Source organism: Alosa sapidissima, chromosome 24 (assembly GCF_018492685.1).
Source record: "Alosa sapidissima isolate fAloSap1 chromosome 24, fAloSap1.pri, whole genome shotgun sequence".
NCBI classification, from domain to species: Eukaryota; Metazoa; Chordata; class Actinopteri; order Clupeiformes; family Clupeidae; genus Alosa; species Alosa sapidissima.
The window spans coordinates 8,407,421-8,428,201 of NC_055980.1; the positions used below are offsets into that span (position 1 = coordinate 8,407,421).

Below are 20,781 nucleotides of genomic sequence, written 5' to 3' on the forward strand. Positions count from 1 at the left end.
GATTACTTAAACAACGTATTGCGATTTGTTGATTGACTATGTCATATCCGGTTGCAGTTTCAAAATGGCAGCGACCTTGTGCGGCAAGTTGTTCTCCAGTCCGGGTAATTAACTTACAGTGTCGGCGTATTTAGATTTAAAGTGTGAAAAAATCGTATCGATAGAGACTGTAAAATGATATTTGTTTGGTAGGGATATATTTTCAGCAATGACAAGACATCTCCATATTGTCTTTGCAGATGGCTTACAGTTAACGTTAGCTATCCCAAGTTAACATGACTTTTCTTCTATTGTTAAATTAATGTACATGTATTTATGCGGTGGACACTTATCTAATGTTAGAACAAAGTGCACTAATAAACTATAGAACATTAAGAGGTTACTTTCCAAAGGGTGTGTGTTGAATCGAATCGCTATCCATCCAGGTAGTTGCACGGAAAACTCGGCGAATTTACCTAACGTTAGCATAACATGATTAGCTGCTACTGTCTGTAAAAGCAGCAGTTTTTGTGAGAACTATTTGATTGCGTTATTCTTTACTTTATAACATAATATTTGTGTTAATGTGTGCAACGATGTTCTGTGTACATTTGTGCTGAAATATCAGTCATTTGCTTGGTGGTGAGTGGTTACTGAGAAAGCATGAAATACATAACGTTAGAGTGCTATCGTAACACCCCCAATTATCACCACTTTTGTTCAGAAATTCTAAAACAACGATGTTTAACACTTCAAAATAACATTTGCTAAATGAACCTTACATTTTTCAGTAGCCATAGGTGTGTAGATTTGAAGAAAATCTGGTTTGGTTCCTAACGGAAGCATTTACTGCCTGAAATATCCGATGTTGTTTACCACGCTCGGAGTTATAGTGCTGGCCTAATGGGTCGCCTATTTACGCCGTTTCAACGGCACACGAACGGTTAGACCGAGAATTCTCGTCATGAAGTTAAAATTCCACTGGAGCTCCAAGCGGTTGTGTACACGCAGCCTTACTGTTTACAGCTCTTCGAATCACGATAAAATGTCATTTTTGGTACATAGCTAATTTAGATACACCTATGGTGTGGGTGGTTGCGTTTCTTTAGGAGTCCGCCGTCTTGGTTTGTATATAAATGGATATTAAGTGACACATACACGCAAGACGGCGGAAATACGGGACCGACGGTAAAAAGGGGAGTTAAGATATGGTTAATGAAGAATGCATTGTGATTCAGGGATTCAGAATAGTCTTCTTTCCATTTAAAGTTAAAGCCCTACCATTGCCTCATTCCACAGCATGGCTGCCCCTGACTCAAAGTGTCCGGCATGGGTCAAAAGCTGTCACCCGTCATAGGAAGCCATTGCACATCCTCAAACAGAAGATGATAGCTGTGACAAAATACATCCCCCCAAAGCCTGGACCACCTGCAGGCTCTTTGGCCCCCCGCCCCAAGAGGATCGAGGAGGTTAGTCATGGCTGATCGAAGGAAATGAAGTCCATGTTTCCAGCATTAGGAAGTTCCATGTTGAAATCAGATCACTGAATAAAAAAACAATGACTGTGTTTGTGCACTTCAAGTATCCTGATTTGCACATGTAAACATCATATCTCAGTTTCAGAACCATGAATAAGCCCTTATCCCGGTTTTGAGAAATCCACTTAACCGGAATACTGTTCCATGTATACACCTAATTAATTACTCTTTTTTTGAAACTGAGTTTACCTTCTTTTCCTTTTTTTAATAGGAGAGTGGTTTGATGAGGATTTTGAAGAGAGATCTCGAGGATGTGTTCAGGGATAATAAGATGGTTGCTGTGGCCCAAAACAGTTCCTCCAACTCGGAGGACATGCTGGTCCTGAAGCACAGGCTAAAGAAGCACGACATCAGTGTCAAGTTTTTTCCTAACCAGGTACAACCAGTGCTCACTTAAATTTTTTCAGAATTTCTAAAAAATCCAAGGCTCAAAAAGTCAAGGCTCATTCATTCATCAGCGAACTAAATGGCTAAATGACTAAAATATAAAGATCATAAGCAGGTCTAACTAAAAGGCGCAAAGAGTCAAGAGTCTCCTCATCGAAGACGTGCGTCATTGATCGAATACAGACGCAGGACTTTACCAGGCCTATCATGGTTTTAGTCTCCTTCCAGGTTGATTGGCAGTGGTGTTAGTCACTGGGCCCATCTTACATGAGCCATGCTGAATCAGACCCTGATTGTTGCTGATCTGACAGTCCAGTAGCCTGGGTGTTCCCATGCTGCCTTGAGCGCGATTTGATTCACGCTGCTAAGGCAGCCTGGAGACCATGGAGCAAATTTTCGCCTGAGATAGGGAACCAATCACAGAACGGGGGAAAGCAAGACGATGATGAGACGCATTTGATAGACATCCGTGGCACCCAATAAACGGATCTGGGCATTTTTTTCAAATACAAGAAAATGAACGTTTGGTTCCCAGACCACGTCTCATTGAGAAGTGGTGGCACTAGCCAGGCTAACAGTCCAGTACAGATAACTACTGATTGCACACTGCAAAAACACTGTATTCTCAATTATCTCGAAAGACAGACAAATGTATACTCTGGAACAGTACAGGAACAGAACTGCCACAGGAACAGATCCATGCCATCTGAAATACCACATACGGAGAAAAAGCGGACTTTGTTGAATTGATCTTACCAACCACAATTCTAACATTAAGAAACCTAAGGACATAAACTACTGGTGAATTCATTTCTAAATACAATTCTCCAAACAGTCCAGTCAAATGTTTTTAATGTTTTTTTTTGTTTATTTGTCTTTTGCTTGATATTTTTGCAGGTTGCTAGGGCTTTTTTACCTGGAAGTCCATACAAAAATATGGAGCCACTGTTCATGGGACCAACTGTCCTGTTGGTTAGCAAAGAACCCAAAGCAAAGCAGATGCTCCTTGCATTGCGAGGCAGCCCTCAGATAGCACTCCTTGGTAAGGACATGTACTGTAGATCAATGTGCTTCATTTGAAATGAAATGAGAGATAATGTCATTACCTTTTTATGTATAGCTGTATAACATTTACATATTTCACAAAAGGCACAGCTTTAATGGAAAAACTGTTCCCTGGTCGTGAGGAAACATTTTGTGAATGTGATATCTCAAGAAAACTTTGAGGAATTTTGATTACAATTTGTTATAACGGTTCATTTGAATTCAAAAAATGAACTGATTAGAATTTGTGATCAAAGCTGAAGGTCAATGTGACCTCACCTTCTTGTGAATACTAGCACAAACGTTTACATCCTAAGAATATTTAGGCCATGTCTGCAGATGCTACAGGGATGTTCTCATCTCTGTTTATCTCCCTCCTCAGGGGCCTGCATAGAGAACACGCTGCTGTCCCGGCAGGGTGTCCTCGACTACTCCAAGCTGCCCACCGTCCTCACCATGCAGGGCGAGCTGGTGAGCAGCCTGACCCTGATGACGTCCCAGACGGTGTCCATGCTGCAGCGACACCCGGCCCACCTGAGCGCTCTGCTGCAGCAGTACATCAAGCAGCTGAGCCCCGAGGTCAGCGCCGAGCAGGCCCCCACTCAGCCCACAGAGGCAGCGTGACGGGGTCACTCCTCCTCCTCCTCCTCCTCCTCCCCCCATCCCCACCCTCCAGTGCTGTAGCTGAGAGTGGGAGAGGGAGAGGCAAGAGACTGAGAGAGAGGGCGAGTTTGCAGAGGAGGGTCTGCAGACTGTTTGCAACCATTTGACCTCCTCTTGCCGCCAGGTTTGGCTCACTGGACTTGGGCCTTGCCTAATTGTACTATAAGAACTGCGTGGTGTTCGTTGGGGAAGAAAAGATTGATGTCACCTGTTAAAGATGTAATTTAAAACAAATATCTAAGTTCATACAAATGTCTCTCTCTCTTTATTCTAGTTTGTATTTTCTGCTTCACAAAATTCCAAATGTAATATTTGAGCGTCGGTATGGAACTTTGACGTGCTGCGACTACACAGTGAAAATAATCTCTAATAGCTGAAACTTCTAGAATCCCAATGGGAGGTAAGTGATGGAGCCAACCGGAAACATTTACTGTGGTGCATTGCGTCAGCAGCAGTTTTGCCCAGCAAAATCCCTCCGCCATATGATTTTCATCTTGTAAAAGTCAAGCATGTATGAGTGCAGCCAAAATAAACACTAGTGGTCTCACGGCTTCAGATTAGCAGTAATCTCTGGATTACACCACTCTAATCTGGGTCAGTTAGTCTATTACTGCAGCTATTCTGGGTCTGAGTGAGAAATTGTCTGTTTAACTTCAGTTTTTACCTACTGGAGCGAAACGACATTAAATGACTTAATCAACTCATCTTAAAGACTATTTTTAGATGGGGTAATAAATGTATACATTTAAAGAAGTGCATTGGTTGCAGAAGTTCTATTAGAGGTGGTCACACACACACACTGAGATTATGGAGCACTGCTTCTGCCTGAAAGGCAGTTCTTTGCTGGTTTGACTTAACGGTTATCAGAATATTGTGTGGCCATCTCTATGAAACTCAACTGTGTGCAACAAGCATTGACCTCAGGTGTGAATATATAAGCTTCCCAATGGCACCTCCTCTCTCGTCTGGCAAGAGACGTTCTGTGTACGCCTGTAATTCCAATAAGTCACTAATGCGGATAATGACCAAGCCGCACTGTCCAAAGCACTTGTAATGGATTTGGGGGTTGGTCCCTAGCCGTGAGAGGACAGCAGTAGGTTTTCTCAGACACTGAGATATTACATGTTTTGGATACTTCTGTATAACTTGCGACATCAAATCCAGCAAATGGGGAAAGGCTGTACGCTCTTTGACAAATATTTTGGCTTTCGTACACTTTACCAGCCCATTGGAGGACATATCAGTTTGAGGTAAGGATGAATGCTAATGCTGTTCAGCTAAATAGAGGCTTCTACAGGCTTCACTCTAAAAATCTTTCTCTGATTGAAATGATTGCATTCATAACTATGGTATATTGCTGTGGGGAGAGTCTGGGAAGTTATGATATATTCAATAATATATAGCTCTACAGGCGAAACATTCAGTGCAGAGACCTGGTGTAAAAGTGTTTTGAAAAGACATGAACGTTAAATAAAATAGTTGCTGTTGACATTGCCAGATACTGTCCTTTCATAAATTGTTTATTTATCTACTGTTAGACTTGGCAGAAGTGGTAGTGTCTGTGGAGATGTGTTTGTAATGTCTGACTATAGTTTATATAACCTCTTACCAGGTTTGACTCACTGGACTTCGTGTATTGCTTTAATTTAGATGTTGCGATTCAGCAACTGGCATTTGGTTTATGATACAGTGAGAAATGGTAAAAAAAACTGTGTGTCTCAACACATGACTGAAATGAGACAAGATGGTTTCTTTGAGCTCAGTCAACAAACACTGATTTTCTGACAGATGTTTGATTTTACAATAACTAGATGGCTTTTTTGTCAGCTGTTGCCATTGAAACTGCAGGGATATATCACAGTGAGCAATATCTAGGCTTTTTTGGGTGCTGTGAATGGTGATGGCCATCTTGAGAGTTTACTGACGTAGAAAGAAGCTCCAGCAGCTGTCACTGTTCTGCACAGATGAAAATGTCCTTCACAGTATAGTTGATACAGGTCACTTAGGAACCAAGGTCAGTTACTTGTACAATTTACATATTAAACGCAGCATAGCAGTAAGACACCAGAGCAGTACAACATAATATTTTAACATATTAATACCATTCCTTATCTGTTACCATGTTGGTATTATTCCCAAGTGACACTGTGCTATATATGGTAGAAGTACAACCCCTATTTGTTTTGCTCCAGTAGACCTTGTGAAAGACGGGGCTAACCCGGGCTGACCCCAACAGCCAATCTTCTCAGTGGGAGAGTATACTGACCCCTACCATCCTCAGTCACTATCAGTAACCGAGGACATAGCGTTTTCATATTACAGTATATCCTCTAGCATTTCAGTTACTTTCCTGAGGTAAACCTATTAAAATATAGTAATTGTATTGAATTGTAAAGAGATACTCTCACAATTTTCCACATTGAGTAAGCGAGCACTGTCACCTCCAAATCCCCTTATCCAGTTTCCGCCATGCTCTTTTCTTGAGGTCAATCCTGCACCAACAACCAAGTTTTATACAAGATTATTTGAGACCAAGCTGACAGAAGTCCTTTGGTCATGGCAAATGGTTCTGCTCTGAAAACCAAGTCTTTAAGAACCTTCAATCAATTATAAATGTTTACTCGGGGGAATTGTCCCACCTTGTATAAGTTCATGGTTGTTATTTAGCCTGTGATCTTGTTATCAGTTGTTTGAAGGCTATTCAAGAGAGAGGTTGCTAAAAAAGCTCCAATGAAAGCCAATTACAGCGCTGATGGTAATCCTGTCCTTCCAAGACATGTGCTCCACTCTCTTCGTCACTCCAACTCATAGTTTAAGTGATGTAGCTCATGTCAAGCTATACACCATAGTGTTTTGCTTGCAGTTGATGGCATGGCCGATACTGCAGAGACTATTGTGTATCATCTCTTTTCATGACCAGATGTTGAATTCAGCGTGTGGTTTCAATAGGCAAAATGATCATTAAACAATCAACAACATAATTAATATGCCAATACCCAAGATCAATCAACATTCAACGCCCATCATCTTGAGTAAACCCAGTTGGCCCAGACCATTTTTGGCAAGAAAAGTTTGAAATTTGTTCAACATACAACAATATAATACTTGTATGCCAAGCATTTTCTCAATAGTGAGAAAGCTGTATGTGGCTGCTACATTGCACAGATGTGTTTCACTAATGTTATTTAGTCATAAAACACATGGGATGCCTCTGTGTATGAAAAGTGTCATGTATACACTTGTCTCACAGACATACTGTGATTGCACCTCTTTAAGCAGCTGTGATATTTCCCTACATGTATTAGTCATTTACAAACTGACAGCCTTGCAGATGCATGGAAGAAGGTTGGCCTTGTGCATTGCAAGCGTGGGAAATAAAATATCAAGTAGTGCACCATTCTAGATTAAACCAGCTGTATGCCACTGCAAGATATCTTGGAAAGTGTATCCTCTTTTATATAGGTTTTAGTGTTATTAACATACTAGACTATTCCTAATCCATAAGAATCTGCAGTGCATTACAACAGCAGGTCTCTATTATCTCTCAGAAAAACAGATTGTCTCAGATGTAGCCTGCTCTAGAAGTCTCTTGTTTGTCAATACACTTTGAATCAACATGACCCTGTGTGACTTTGCTTATAGCGGGGGGCTCTTACTGGGGAAGGAGGAGGTAGAATTGGCATGTTGTGCTTTAATCTCCTGCGCTTGGCCCGAGTCTGTGAGGTGAAGATCCGGCACAATCCAGAACACTGTAGAGGGAATAGTGTCACTAAGGATAGGTTAGATTTGTCACTTGGCTGCTGTTGGGTAACAGGATTTAATAGAGAGCTTGCACTGGATTCGAGGCTGCTTTTAGAATGTGGTCTTTCCTCAATATCTGTTGGCGTTTGTTCTCTTTCCCATCGCCACTAGGCCTAAATGTCATAAAATGACCCACAATCCTCTTAGGGGGCTGATGGGAGATCAAAATATGATCATAGCATAACTGCACTACATGTTAATCCCTTTCATGTGTTGTCAAATGTTAGCTAAAACATGCTGTTCTGTGGATTTATGCATTATTATTCAACTGTTACCATGTCAACTGTGTAAAATTTGATCAATTTTATGGTGGCCTAATAGCCAGCAGGTGATTGCACAGAAAAGACAGAGCAATTTAGGTGAACACAGCCAGCATGCCAGTGAGAATCTGCTATTCTACATTCTACAACTAATCTCAGTCTGTCGGATGTACGGTATATTATATAATACATGTATTACGTGATAAATACTATATCATAAATATGAATTATGTTGTATTATCCTACACTTAACTGGACAAATCAAATCCTTAATCCTAGCATGGCTGCATTCATTCAGACATTTTAATGTTATTTTTCTCTTCCCACTAGACAAATCAATCTCTAGTGTTTGTTGAAATGGACCCCTTTGAGGAGCCAGCCACTCACTAAACCGTAGCAAGTGCACAGACAGAGGGAAGAGCCGGAGCATTCACCCTAACATGGATCCCTACGGGTCAACACTGGACCGCAGCCAGTCGGTGATGAGTGGCCTGGAGAGGTCCAATGTCGGCTGGCACAAGTCAGCTCACTCACGAAGCAGCAGCACCGCATCCTCCCGCCACTCGCGACCGGTGAGCACCTGCCTCTGTCCACTTGGACCAAATACACTGCCCACACTCATGGGGCATTTTCTTTCTCTAGCATGCCTGAAGTGGGTGTAGTGGATAAGAGTTTGGCTCAGTGAATCCAAAGAACCTGTTGCTCTGCCTGATATTAACATGCTCCAGCAAGTTGTTGGGTGGGATGTGGTTTCAGTGTGGTGCCGTTAGGATGACGCGCTGAGAAGCAGTGGTGCCGCACACAGAGCGTGTGGGACTGATTGTGTCTCTTGCTGTCATTTTGCTCCTCAAGCACATAAAGGACTGGGAGATCATGGATGACCTGCAGATGGACGTGGGCACTGGGGAGTCCCTGCAGGACCTGAGCATGCCTGGCATCTGTGAAGGCTATCTGATGAAGAGGAGGAAGTGGCCACTCAAGGGCTGGCACAAGGTGAGCAAATGTTTTATTGGGGAGAGATCTGCCCTGTTCCAGAATGATGACGTCTGAGAACACCTAAAGCTGCATGGCTGTACCATTGAGTTTGACTGTCTTTCTTAGTATCTACACAAAGTGCTATGTCCTTTTTACGCTCACAGTCAAGACTCTTTTCCTCAGTCTGCCAAATATCATAATCATAAACATAAACATCTTAATTTATAAGAATGCCTTGTGATACTGGCAATCAACCTTAAATGTCCATACTATGTTCAAAGTTCAAAGTAAGTGATGTATGTGATAGTCTGAAAGATAGTATATCTGGGTTGTGTGAAAACTGCACAGATGTGACTGACCTGTCCTGAAATCAAAATGTTTTCTTTCATTTCAGAGGTATTTTGTTTTGGACAAAGGGATCCTCAGGTATTCCAGAACACAACAAGATGTAAGTTCATTCTAACTTTTGACCTTTACATCCTTTGATGTGAATTAAGCTGAGATTTCCTTTGACATGATGGTCTTTTTTTATCAGTACTCCAAGGGGAAGCTCGGTGGATCCTTAGACGTCAGCTTTGCTGTCATATCTATCAACAAGAAATCAAAACGTATTGACCTAGATGCAGGAGACAATCTCTACCACATAAAGGTAGGCTACTTAAAAGAAAACTTGAAATTCCGCCTCTTAGTTTGGTTTGTGAAGAGCAGAAATAACCCTGCGTTGTCAGGACAGAAGTGCTTTACCTTGTCTTCTTGCTGCGCCTCTCTTCAAGGCTAAAAGCCACGATATGTTCTACATTTGGGTGACCAAACTGAACGCACACCGGGTGTTTAAGAAGAACGAGGTGGCCAATGTCCAGAATGGCTTCCTCCAGGCTCTCTCTCAGGGAACCAGTGGAATGCCAGCTCATAGAAATGGAGCGACTCAAGACATGGTGAGTGTCATGGTGAGTGTCCCAGAACAACCTAAAAATCCTACAAATTTGTGTTGTTTTTGTATATTTCAGTCATGTAGTTAGTATACACTCAGTCACACGTACAGTGTTATATATAGTGTAGTTGAAGCAAAAGTGTTCTTCTGTCATTCTTTTGGTATTACAATTACAGTCATGTGGAAAAAAAAGAATGCAGATTTTTCTGAAAGTAATTTTATTGCCGCATCTTCTGTATGTGGCTTTTAACCATAATCTTGTGCACACTGTCAGAGTACTTCCGGGTCATACATGGGCGAGATGACCCCCCAGACATCTGAGCTACCCATAAACAACTCTGGAGTGAATGGAAAGGTGTCTGAATGGCTTCAGCAAACTCAGGACAACAACAGCTGTGCCCAAGGTATTAGTCATGTTTAATAGTTATTACATATGTGTGTGTGTATGTGTGTGTGTGGTATATTGCAAATTGACTATGTAGTTTGGAAGCATCTCGACACAGCCTTACCTCTACAATCTTTTGAATTGTCCAGAACTGAACCGGGTTCAGATGGACATCAGTGAGCTGAGCCGACTCATTCAAAAACTACATGCCATGGAGTCAGGCCCTGCGCTCAACAATGGAGAACTGCAGCGGATCATCAGTGTGCAGGTGAGAGAAAGAGAGAGAGAGAGAGAGAGAGAGAGAGAGAGCGAGCTCCTGTGGTCACTCCACAGTCCACACTCCACACAACTGCACCCCTGAGTGGAAAGTAATTGTAGCAGCTATGTTTCAGTGATTTGCATGAGTGGGTGTGTCAGTGCTGCCTGTTCTGGGATGAATTCTGATGTGCTGCTCTGTATGTCCCCTACAGAATCTTTCCCTTGAGAAGCCAAAGAAGCGATCTGCAAAGATGTGGGGGCACTCTCGCACTCTGTCCAGAGTTGAAGCGCTTGGAATGGTAAGAAAATCTACGCATGTATGTATGTATGTGTTTGTTTGTCTTGTTTGTTTGTTTGTTTGTTTGTGTGTATGTGTTTGTTTGCTTGTTTGTGTGTTTGTTTCTTTGTTTGTGTGTGTGTGTTTGTTTGATTGTTTATGTGTTTGTTTGTTTGTTTGTTTGTGTTTGTTTGTTTGTTTCCTTATGGCCTGTCAACTGCTCTTCACAATAATTTTAATGGAATGGATTTATTGATTGGTTTAATTTTGAGAATCTGGTAGATTACACAAAATGTCAGTTGTATAAATTGAGATGTAGCCCTATGTGGAATGCCCATTCCACAAGTAACATAGTGAATTCCTTTTTCACCTGAAGCCATTGCGTGGGATTACTAAATCGGTGAGTCAGCAACTTTTGGTAGACCAATGATCAGCATTCATTTGAGTCAAACCCCAGCTGTGTAAATTGATACAGAACCAGTAGCATGCAGCAGGAGTACAGTATCAGATGAGGAGGGAGTGCCTCCAATTATCATACACTATGCAGTACAACTGAGATTTATGCAATTTACTGATTTATATTTTTATATGCGCAAGGTTTACTGAGTTGACTACACTGAACATAATCAGATGTGTTTGACTTGACTTGCATGAACCTGTACAAACAGGTGTGTCCATAACGGTTACCTGTCGTGCAACACACCCAGTACTCGTAGCTACTGCCTGCCTGTATAAACACGAAGCCTTTCCAGTTTTACTTTCGTCATCACCCAACTGTGATTTAAAAGGTGCAGTCATCTGGTTTAAAGCTGCAGTTTGTAGTGTTGGTCAGTCAGATTAACTTAAATATAGACATTTATCCCAAATAATCCATTTAGAATGGCTAATAACACATGTTTTTTATCCCTACAAAAGCACATTGTTGTGGTTTGTTTCACAACAGAAACTACATACTGCACCTTTAAATCAAACATTGTTTTGTGCTAGACAAGCATGATGGAGAATTATTTTAAAGTTAGGGCCCAAACAATGCTGGTGTAACTTTATGTTTTCTCTCTCTGTCTGTTTGTCCCCCACCCATCTGTCTGTACCTCTGCCTCTCCCTCAGCTGTCGTCCAGTCAGCTGCACAGCGCATCCCACCTGGGCGCCTCTGTGCCCTCCATCCCAGACTACGTCTACTCTCAGCTGGCCCCCCCCACGGTCATCTCTCCCGAGGGCAAGAAGCTGCACGTGGACATTTGTGCAGTGTCATCCAGAGGTGAGAGCCAGCCACAGTAAACCAGGGAAAGATGTGGACCGTTTGCTGGAAGGCAAACATGATCCACTGTAACACTAACTGATGCTTAAGCCATTTATGAGCAATGAGAGGGAAATCAGAGGTCAACCCCTTGGCTCAGACATTTCTGCATCGAAAGCCAAAAACATTTACAGAAGTGAACCATTAATGGTATATAATAGTATTATTGTATTTTTTTTAATAATAAAAAAAGGATTTGTATATTATTTGTATCATTTGTCCTTCTTTCCTGTCCTCAGTCCATAACTCCCTGAAGACGGTCCATGAGTCCTTGGCCCAGGAGCGCCAGAAGCTACAGGAGGCCTGGAACAATGGAGAACTCCCTGCCAGCACTCAGCCCCTGGCCACCCTGCTCGAGGTGAGGCCATCTTATCATAATCACTAGGGCGAAACTTCAACAACATTTTAGGGCTCCCTCTCAGAAACCCTGTACAACTTCCTCCGTGTTTTGCCAAGCATTCTGTTTAAAACATCTGTCAAATTCTAGCCTTTGCTGAGGGTGGGAGGTTCATGTTAATTCTCAGTTGTATATTGTGTTTGTGTAACCTAGACTGTAATATTTGTGTTTGTGTGTATGTGTGTGTATATGTGTGTGTGTATTGTGTACTGTATTGTGTACATGTGCAGTTAGAGATGCAGTCTCCCCTGACCCAAATCTACAGTGTGTCAGCGTCGTCAGAGTCGTCAGACTCCTCGGAAGAGTCCTTCCGTACTGTACGCCCCTATACTTCCGTACGCCGGAGGAAGGTGTGTCTGGACTGACCGCTCCCTAAGGGTGTGGGCTGGAGCTGAAGGGACAACCTTTCCTTTTTTTTCTTCTCTTCCACGCCCTTCTCACCATCTCGATTTTTCATTCTCCACAGAATATATAAATGATGTGTGTGAATCATTTAGCAAGTCATTTGAAAGCAACTTTATTCACGCAACAGTTAAAACAGCAGATGTAGTATACAGTGCATGTCAATGGGACTTTGTGACTTGTGTACATCTCACTTTGGGAGTCTTTGGGTCTTCAAGTTTTCCTCTTTCTCTGCCTCAAGGTGTTTTTGTACTCAAGAGGACTCAAAGCTCAAAGCCATGTTGTGTGTGTGTGTGCGTCCGGCAGCTCTGCCACAGCTGTTGGCTATGCCCTTCAGGTGTTTTCTCTTAGTCTCCGCCCGATTGGTGAGCTGAATACTCTTAATTAAGACTCCAGTAATCTGATGAGCTGGTAAATGCGCACCTCTTACATGGAGCGCTCTGAGTCCTCAGAGCCAGAATAACAGCCTGCATTTGTTTCACAGAAAGATTGTGTGTGTGTGTGTGTGTGTGCGCGTGTGTGTGTGTATGTGCGTGTGTGTGTGTGTGTGTGTTTTTTTGTGCGTGTGTGTGTGTGTGTGTGTGTGTGTGTGCTCTACTCTTGTTGTCCTTTTTATCTCACACTCTTCCTCCTCTCTGTTCTGTCCTCTGTTCTGTCCATCTCTCCATCTCCCAGCCTGGCTCTAGCCGGCGTGCGTCGCAGCGGCCTCCCTCCGTGGCGGACTCGGCGGCGGAATACTTTGACGCCAGTGATGACCTCCTGTGCGGGAGCTCGTCCGACGGCTCAGAGGAGGCCTCTGGCCTGAGTGATGGCACCAGCAACTCTGAGCCAGAAGAGGGCCACGGTGAGAGGGCGATAACCAGGGGTCAAAGTTCATATTCAAAATTCATATTTACCTCAAAGATCAAGTCCCCAAGGTCAATTGTCTTGAATAGAAGAAGAGTCTGTGAGAGCTTGTTCATAGATACAGTGAGGTTGGATTCATGGAGTACAGGACTCCAAGTATTACTAGAAGTATACTGAAACACCATCAGGTTTATAGCCTTTTCAATCAAGATATGACAGTCCAAGTCTAAAGACAGTATGTCTGATTGCATGTGTGTTCATCATTTAACATTAATTATTGAATAATACATTGACTGAAACAAATACATATTCATAATAGTATCGTATGTTCCTTGTTGAAGACCTAGAGTAGCCAAGGTGTTCATCAGCTTTCACCAGACTCACTACTTTGATTCACTTTGTGAGGAGAGTCTGGATATGAGTTATGGAGTGATCACATAACCATTGTTCCCTTACAGAGTCAGCAACTAGGAAATACCGTGCCAGCCTTTCCAAAGCTCCAGCCAAGGCCAGCAGTGTGCCAAAGAGCATCGGGCGCCGCACCGCCCTGCCCGCCGTCTGCCCCGACAACAGCCACATCGGCCTCATGTCCATCCTGTACAACAACATAGGCAAGGACCTGTCGCGCATCTCTATGCCCGCGGCGCTCAACGAGCCCATCAACCTGCTGCAGCGTCTCTGTGAAGAGCTGGAGTACTCCGAGCTGCTGGACACGGCTAGTAACACTGAGGACCCCTACGAGAGGATGGTGAGGAGGCCGGATGGTGGACTGCTGCCCACACAGATGGGGGGTGGATGAAAGTGTGGTCTTTGTTTTCTTTTATATGTGATGAGGTTATGTTGCATATTTCATAATTTCACATGAATACAAAACATTATTCAAACTTTCATTCAGTAGAACTTTACAGTTTAAGCCAAATTATTCAATGAACATTTGAATGACATTTGGGTGTACATCTACAGCTTGATTAGTAATTTATAAAAGGGTATATGTATTAAATTATTTTAGAATTTGGACATGATTTGTCAATATGCAGATTTTGAAATTCAGATGAACATGTACAGGCCAGGAAAACCTGATTTATTTTTTCGTTATTTATTTACTGGCTTTTCTAGCCTTTATTAATAGGACAGTGGAGAGTGGACAGGGAATGAGTCGGAGAGAGATGGGAGTGTGATTGAGAAATTACCTCAGGTCAGACTTGAACATGGGTCCTCGTGGGCACTGGACCCCTATGTAGTATGTGACACTGCTGCTAGTGTCACAGCTCCACCAGAGCTGGATTTATTGAAAGTGTGAATAAGAAGGTGTGAATTTTATGAGACTGATTTTATAATTACTCTCTTTAAGGTGTATATTGCTGCCTTTGCTATCTCTGGTTATGCCATCGCTACCTTCCGCAACCGTTACAAACCCTTCAACCCAGTCCTTGGCGAGACCTATGAATGTGTGCGGGATGACAGAGGCTTCCGCTTCATCAGTGAGCAGGTGGGTGACACGGCTGATTTCAGATCAGGTGTGTATGTTATAACACATGTACTAATTGTTTATAATCGTCTGATATCTTTTCTCAGGTCAGCCATCACCCACCTGTATCAGCCTGTCATGCAGAGTCAGAGAACTTTAGCTTTTGGCAAGGTCAGTGCTATCATGATCTGAATAGTTCTTGAAAGATTGGTTTTTCATGAAGCACTGAATCTCAATTGTAAAACACTGAAAAAACATTTGTAATGGTGTTGTTATGACTTTCTCAGACCAGCGGTGGAAGAACAAGTTCTGGGGGAAGTCTGTGGAGATTATGCCAGCTGGAATGGTCAATGTCACTCTTCCAAAGTGAGTGTTAACATAATGCCACAGTTGTCATGCAGGAACTTCAGCAGGCGACTGGCCAAAATGCAAACAGAAGCTACAATATGTGGACAAACGTTGCCCAGCATCACCTGCATGGTTTTGTTTCCCCCCTGTAGGCGTGGTGACCATTACGAGTGGAACAAAGTGGTCACTTGCATCCATAATGTCCTGACCCAACAGCGCTACCTGGAGCACTACGGTGAGGTCACCATTCGCAACCTCAAAAGCTCCGTCTGCACCTGCAAAATCACCTTTGTTAAGGTCAGTTAGAGGAATACTTTTATGATCATAATTTCACAGAAAATAGATGATATCACAATTTGCTGACACCGAATGACTGAATGACTAGTCTGGACATTTCTGCTGCTCTCTCCACCTATAGTCTCGATACTGGGGCTCCGATGCCAACAGAAATGAGGTCCAGGGCCAGGTGCTGAACCAGAGTGGGAAGGTGGTGCACAGGTTCGGAGGCCTCTGGCATGAGGGCATCTTCTGTGACACCCTCCCCACCCCTCAGTGCCTCTGGAAGCCAAGTAAGCACCGTCCAGTCAGAGCCCACACGCTTTTTGAACATTCTCTAAGCGTTTTCTGAAGGGAAAAAAAAACAAGTTTAGTTCACTCTTAAAGGAAACTGTTATACTGCAGTCACCCAGTGAGGCTGTATCTTACAGTGTAACACGCATTAGGTTGTATTTAGATTTTTGGGACATAAATCACTGTTTGAACAAAATATTCTTTTTTTCTCTTCTCAGCCCCTATGCCTAAAGACCAACTCCTCTACTTTGGCTTCACCGCCTTTGCCCTCGAGCTGAACGAACTGACCCCAGATCTGAAGCCTCTACTGCCCCCTACAGACACACGGCTGCGCCCTGACCAGAGGTGAGATGATGCTCATACAGAGCTCTGAGAGGTACAGTAGACACACTGTGGGTGCGAGTTTAACCAAAGTCCTTTTAGGCAATTCCCTCCACTTGGCGGCCATATTGCAACGCATTTTGGGTACTAATCGGGCATCTACTTCGGGTAGAACTGCGCGTACGCAAGGCTTCACCAACCACTGACACCAACCTGGCTCCAGCTGCGAGATCACAACACACGATTGGCACAATGTATTCCCAACATACCACATGATTGGCACGATGTATTCCCAACATACCACATGATTGGCACAATGTATTCACACCATACCACATGATTGGCACGATGTATTCACAACATACCACATGATTGGCACGATGTATTCACAACATACCACATGATTGGCACGATGTATTCACATGTCAACTGTTAGCGGTGGAAGGGGCAGAATATGTGTAGACGACTGCCATGTTTGCGTTATGAACTAACCCCATATAGTTCTATGGGAGATTCTTTGAGTGCTGTGTCTCCTCAAGTCTCGGGTTTAACAGCATATTTTGCCGACAGTGCGTGCATCATGTGGCCAGAGCGAAGTCTGACGCACAAAGTGGGCAGGCCGAAAGTGAATTCGTAAAAGATTTATTCAATTTCACAGCACCGGAGAAGTTTCGCCCATTTCAAAGTCCCCACCTTGATGTAGCTTCTTGCTACCTATATCATTGCGGAAACCGGCCTCTTTATGTGAGACTGAGAATGGGTCGAGAATGAGAATGAACAATAAACCACTCAGCTCGTGACTTTACCAGACAACCAGGATGAGTTTTCCCGATCTATGATTAAAAAAAGCTGGGATGTCAATTTAACAGTGTTAACAATACATTTAAAAAACAATTTCTCTACATTAACCCAGTTATATAGTCTACAGTTACATTAACAAGCAAATTTAAGAGCCATGATCAATGGAATGGTACGCTAATGGTCAAAGCAGAGTTGTAATGAGTGCATTGTGACCCAAACTGCCCACAGGTTCTTGGAGGAGGGCAGGATAGAGGATACGGACAGAGTCAAAGACGAGATCGAGGACAGACAGCGGGAGCGCAGGAAGGAGCTGAGCATGAGGGGGGAGGACCATGTGCCTCGATTCTTCAGGTCTGTAACTGTGTGTGTGTGTGTGTGTGTGTGTGTGTGTGTGTGTGTGTGTGTGTGGATGTGTGTGTGTGTGGTGTGTGTGTGTGTGTGTGTGTGTGTGTGTGTGCGTGCGTATGTGTGGATGTGTGTGTGTGTGTGTGTGTGTGTGTGTGTGTGTGTGGTGTGTGTGTGTGTGTGCGTATGTGTGGATGTGTGTGTGTGTGTGTATGTGTGTGTCCAGATTGGCTAGGAAGGATCAACTTTAACGTTGCCTTTTGATGCTTGTTCTGGCTTTTCGGTCATCCTCTTTTTGTTCATTAGTGTTAGGTATGTTAGTGTTAGGTATGTTTATATAATATTTTAATTACCACATAATGCAGATAACAATATGAAATCCTTGCATCCTGAATTATTATTATTTTGCGAGAAATCTTTTTCATGTCAATTGAATATGTAGCTTAATGAATGGCCACTCATACTCATTTGGTTCAACAGAAAAACAATAGACACTGCTGGACGAGAGGTCTGGTTGACCAATGGAAGCTACTGGAAGCTGCGAGAAAACCCAGGATTTGCCAACATCAAAAACGTGGAGCTGTGGTGACAAGTGATGGTGACGTGAGGACAGAAAGCACAATTATTTCATTCTTTTATGCATTCTTTGTTTCGTTCTTTCTTTCATTTTTGGAGCACGCATGAGATGCCTTGGGCCGTTTCTCCTGAGCATGGATAGTGTTCGGTCTCACAGAGGAGCGCCGTGTCTGGACAGGCCTCTGACAGCTTTCATAGTCCACCATAAAAGAGAGAGCAGGTTACTTTCTCTGAATGGAGTACTTGACTGTGCTTGAAGAAATGGATTGTCAACAATCAATCAAATAAGGACAATATGGAGGTCATATAGGATGACTGTAGGGGGAAACACAAACACAAACATAACAATTAAAAAATATTTATCATGTGAATAGCATTTTTCCTTTGAGAATTTATTTTTTAAATCATTTTTTATGTTTACTGAAATGATTTCTTTATTTTTTGAATCATTTATGTCAACTGTACAATGTCTATTATTTAAGGCAGAAGACCTGTGTAAAAATAGCTATTCACTCATATTATTTTTCTAATACACTCAAATAGCCATTTTGTGGTGAGGTGACCATCTCCTCTAAGTGGAGTCTGTTCCTCAGGGGCACCTCAGTTGTTACTGATCCTGACATGGACTCAAACTTCCAGAAGATGGCAGTCATGGTCACCTGTCTTTTTTGAGTGAGTTATTCAGCTGGGTCTGTATACATATTTTAAGGACAATTCCAGTTAGGTCACACGTATGTTTTTGCTGCTGGGTAATCATTTGAATGCCATAGAGTAACAGCGCAGTGAGTGATACGGACTGTCACAGGTCCTAGACAATAACATCTGTTTAAATACACACTTGATAGACTCTGAAGCAACTTAGAAAAAGTCCAAACATGTACAGATTAACAATGAATATAATTTTAATGCATGAATAAAAAAACACAACAGTCAGTACATTACACAATATTTAACCACTTTTAATAAATAAAAGATTTCCTCTGATTTTTTGAGCATAATCTTTAAATCAAATACATCTTTATGATTTCAATGTCTCTACTGCATTGCTGTCACACCTCTGATGTGATCAGGGTTCCTTCAAAAAGTACCAGAAATGTTTACGTTATGGAGTACAAGAATTTCTTTTTAAATTATCTCCCCCCGTCCCCAAAGAATTACACTTTATACTTCAAAAAAGGCAAACAAATCATTGTACAGTCTTAGAGACGCAAAAAAGACTGCTCACTTACAAAAAAAGCCAAGTTGACCCAGTCAGGACCAGAGTTTATCGTACATTACACCACACTTAGGGGGTCCTCTCCTAAGAATACCATTAGATACTTTAGTTACCTTACCTTACTCATCTTACCGAACAAAGTGAGCTCCCTGGCTCAGATGGGAAACCCTAAATGCTTGTCACCCTGATGCACTTTACAGTAATGTCTGCACATGATTCTTTTTCAGGTTTCTGTAACCCACACTTTCGCATACCCACTAAGGGTCAATCAAGCGTCCATGTTCACTGGGCTCCAGAGGCTAAATAACTATTGGGAAATTGCCAGTGTACAAAAACATAAAAAGTGGCCAGAGGGTTTTCAGTGGCTTTTCCGAGAGTATGAACAAACAAAAACAAAGTAATGTTGTTGAGATGTTATACTTCATCATTATTAATTCATAATTCAAAACATTGCTCTTGAATTTCCTGAATTTTACAAAGATTATCTGTTCAAGTGTATTGAAATGAAACAGTTTAAAGAAAACTGTATCATGCCTTTTATTTTCACTGACGCTGTCAGGTCGTGTCAGATTGACATAAAAGTCATGACAGTTGCTTATTTATTTATTTTTTACGATACCCTTCCGATGAAGCTAACCTTTCCGTGGCATTGTGAATTTTTGGGGGGCATTGCATTTCTCCTTGCGCCAGGGTGCCCACGGAGCTGGATATAAAATGCCATCTCTTTCCCCTGAGCCAGGCACGTTACGTGGGCATGGTGCGGGAAAGCAGTGGAGGAGTGGAGGGGCAGATTCCAGCACATACCTCCACTCGAAAATGCCATCTGTATGCTGTCGTGTTACGCCACTGTCAGTCGTGAGAAGCGTGCTTTAGTAGTCAAGGCAAAGGGCAATTGGATCTGCCATCGGATGGCTTCTCATTGCATTAGTCTGGATTAAGGAGCCGTCAGGAATATTCAGTCTGAACAATTTTGTGTTGTACCATCAGCTTTAAAGAACCAAGACTCTTCCAACACTAAGGCTCTGAAGAAGGATATTGGAGGGCACAAAGGCAATAAGAACACATGATTTAGAAAAACAACATCAAGACAAAGGGGCTGTCTGAAAGTTAATTGACATTAGTCATTATTGTACATTAGTCACAGGCTCAGTGCTGATTATTAGGCTTCCCAGATAAATTAGCACAAATGATGGTTGGTCAGACTACTCTGTTGAGTGTGTGTGTGTGTTTGTGTGTGCGTGTATGTGTGTTTATACTGGGGCTTGGGGCTTCATTTTACACTAATTGAATAGTAGTACCATGCATTTCTTCTACATGTTCATGTTGTCATAACATGTAGTGGGTTAGGCTTTGGGTTTGAGATAATCATTCTAAACAGTGTGCTGAAAAGAGAAGTGCAGGTGCCTACAAGAGGAAAAGCGATTCAGTCTCCTCTTATAAATCAAGCCTGGGCCTTCAAATGGGTTATTACTGCTACTGTTCACCTAACTTCTCAGCTTGAATGTTTCATACCCCTAAACATACTGTATTCTGTCACTGAGTTTAAACAATAAACAAACAAAAGCACAAATGTCAAAATGTGCCAACATGCCGAGTGGTTAAAATGCAGTGCAAACATGCAAATGTGATGGGTTTTTTGCAAATCTGCTGTGACCTGTGCTCGGACCATCTCTGCTCATAAAAAAATTATATCAG

At 42.5% G+C, this 20,781-nt stretch overlaps 2 protein-coding genes across 4 annotated transcripts; both read left to right on the forward strand.

Moving 5' to 3' along the window:
- On the forward strand, nt 1-3,857 carry mrpl10 (mitochondrial ribosomal protein L10). The gene is made up of 5 exons (XM_042082630.1): nt 1-104; nt 1,279-1,448; nt 1,729-1,893; nt 2,802-2,946; nt 3,331-3,857. The coding sequence occupies exons 1-5, from the start codon at nt 65-67 to the stop codon at nt 3,570-3,572; spliced, it is 762 nt and encodes a 253-aa protein (XP_041938564.1). The 5' UTR covers nt 1-64; the 3' UTR covers nt 3,573-3,857.
- Nucleotides 3,858-4,364: 507 nt separating this feature from the next.
- On the forward strand, nt 4,365-18,883 carry osbpl7 (oxysterol binding protein-like 7). Of its 3 annotated transcripts, XM_042082624.1 has the most exons (23): nt 4,365-4,861; nt 8,003-8,244; nt 8,525-8,665; nt 9,042-9,095; nt 9,183-9,296; nt 9,421-9,594; nt 9,853-9,982; nt 10,113-10,231; nt 10,434-10,520; nt 10,875-10,898; nt 11,607-11,757; nt 12,036-12,154; nt 12,424-12,543; nt 13,271-13,439; nt 13,900-14,189; nt 14,793-14,930; nt 15,017-15,080; nt 15,197-15,275; nt 15,410-15,554; nt 15,676-15,826; nt 16,046-16,172; nt 17,178-17,300; nt 17,775-18,883. In XM_042082624.1, the coding sequence occupies exons 2-23, from the start codon at nt 8,113-8,115 to the stop codon at nt 17,881-17,883; spliced, it is 2,760 nt and encodes a 919-aa protein (XP_041938558.1). In that variant the 5' UTR covers nt 4,365-4,861; nt 8,003-8,112; the 3' UTR covers nt 17,884-18,883. The 3 variants fall into 3 exon arrangements, with proteins under 3 accessions (XP_041938558.1, XP_041938559.1, XP_041938560.1); XM_042082625.1 differs by lacking the exon at nt 12,424-12,543; XM_042082626.1 differs by lacking the exons at nt 10,875-10,898; nt 12,424-12,543.
- Nucleotides 18,884-20,781: the final 1,898 nt, after the last annotated feature.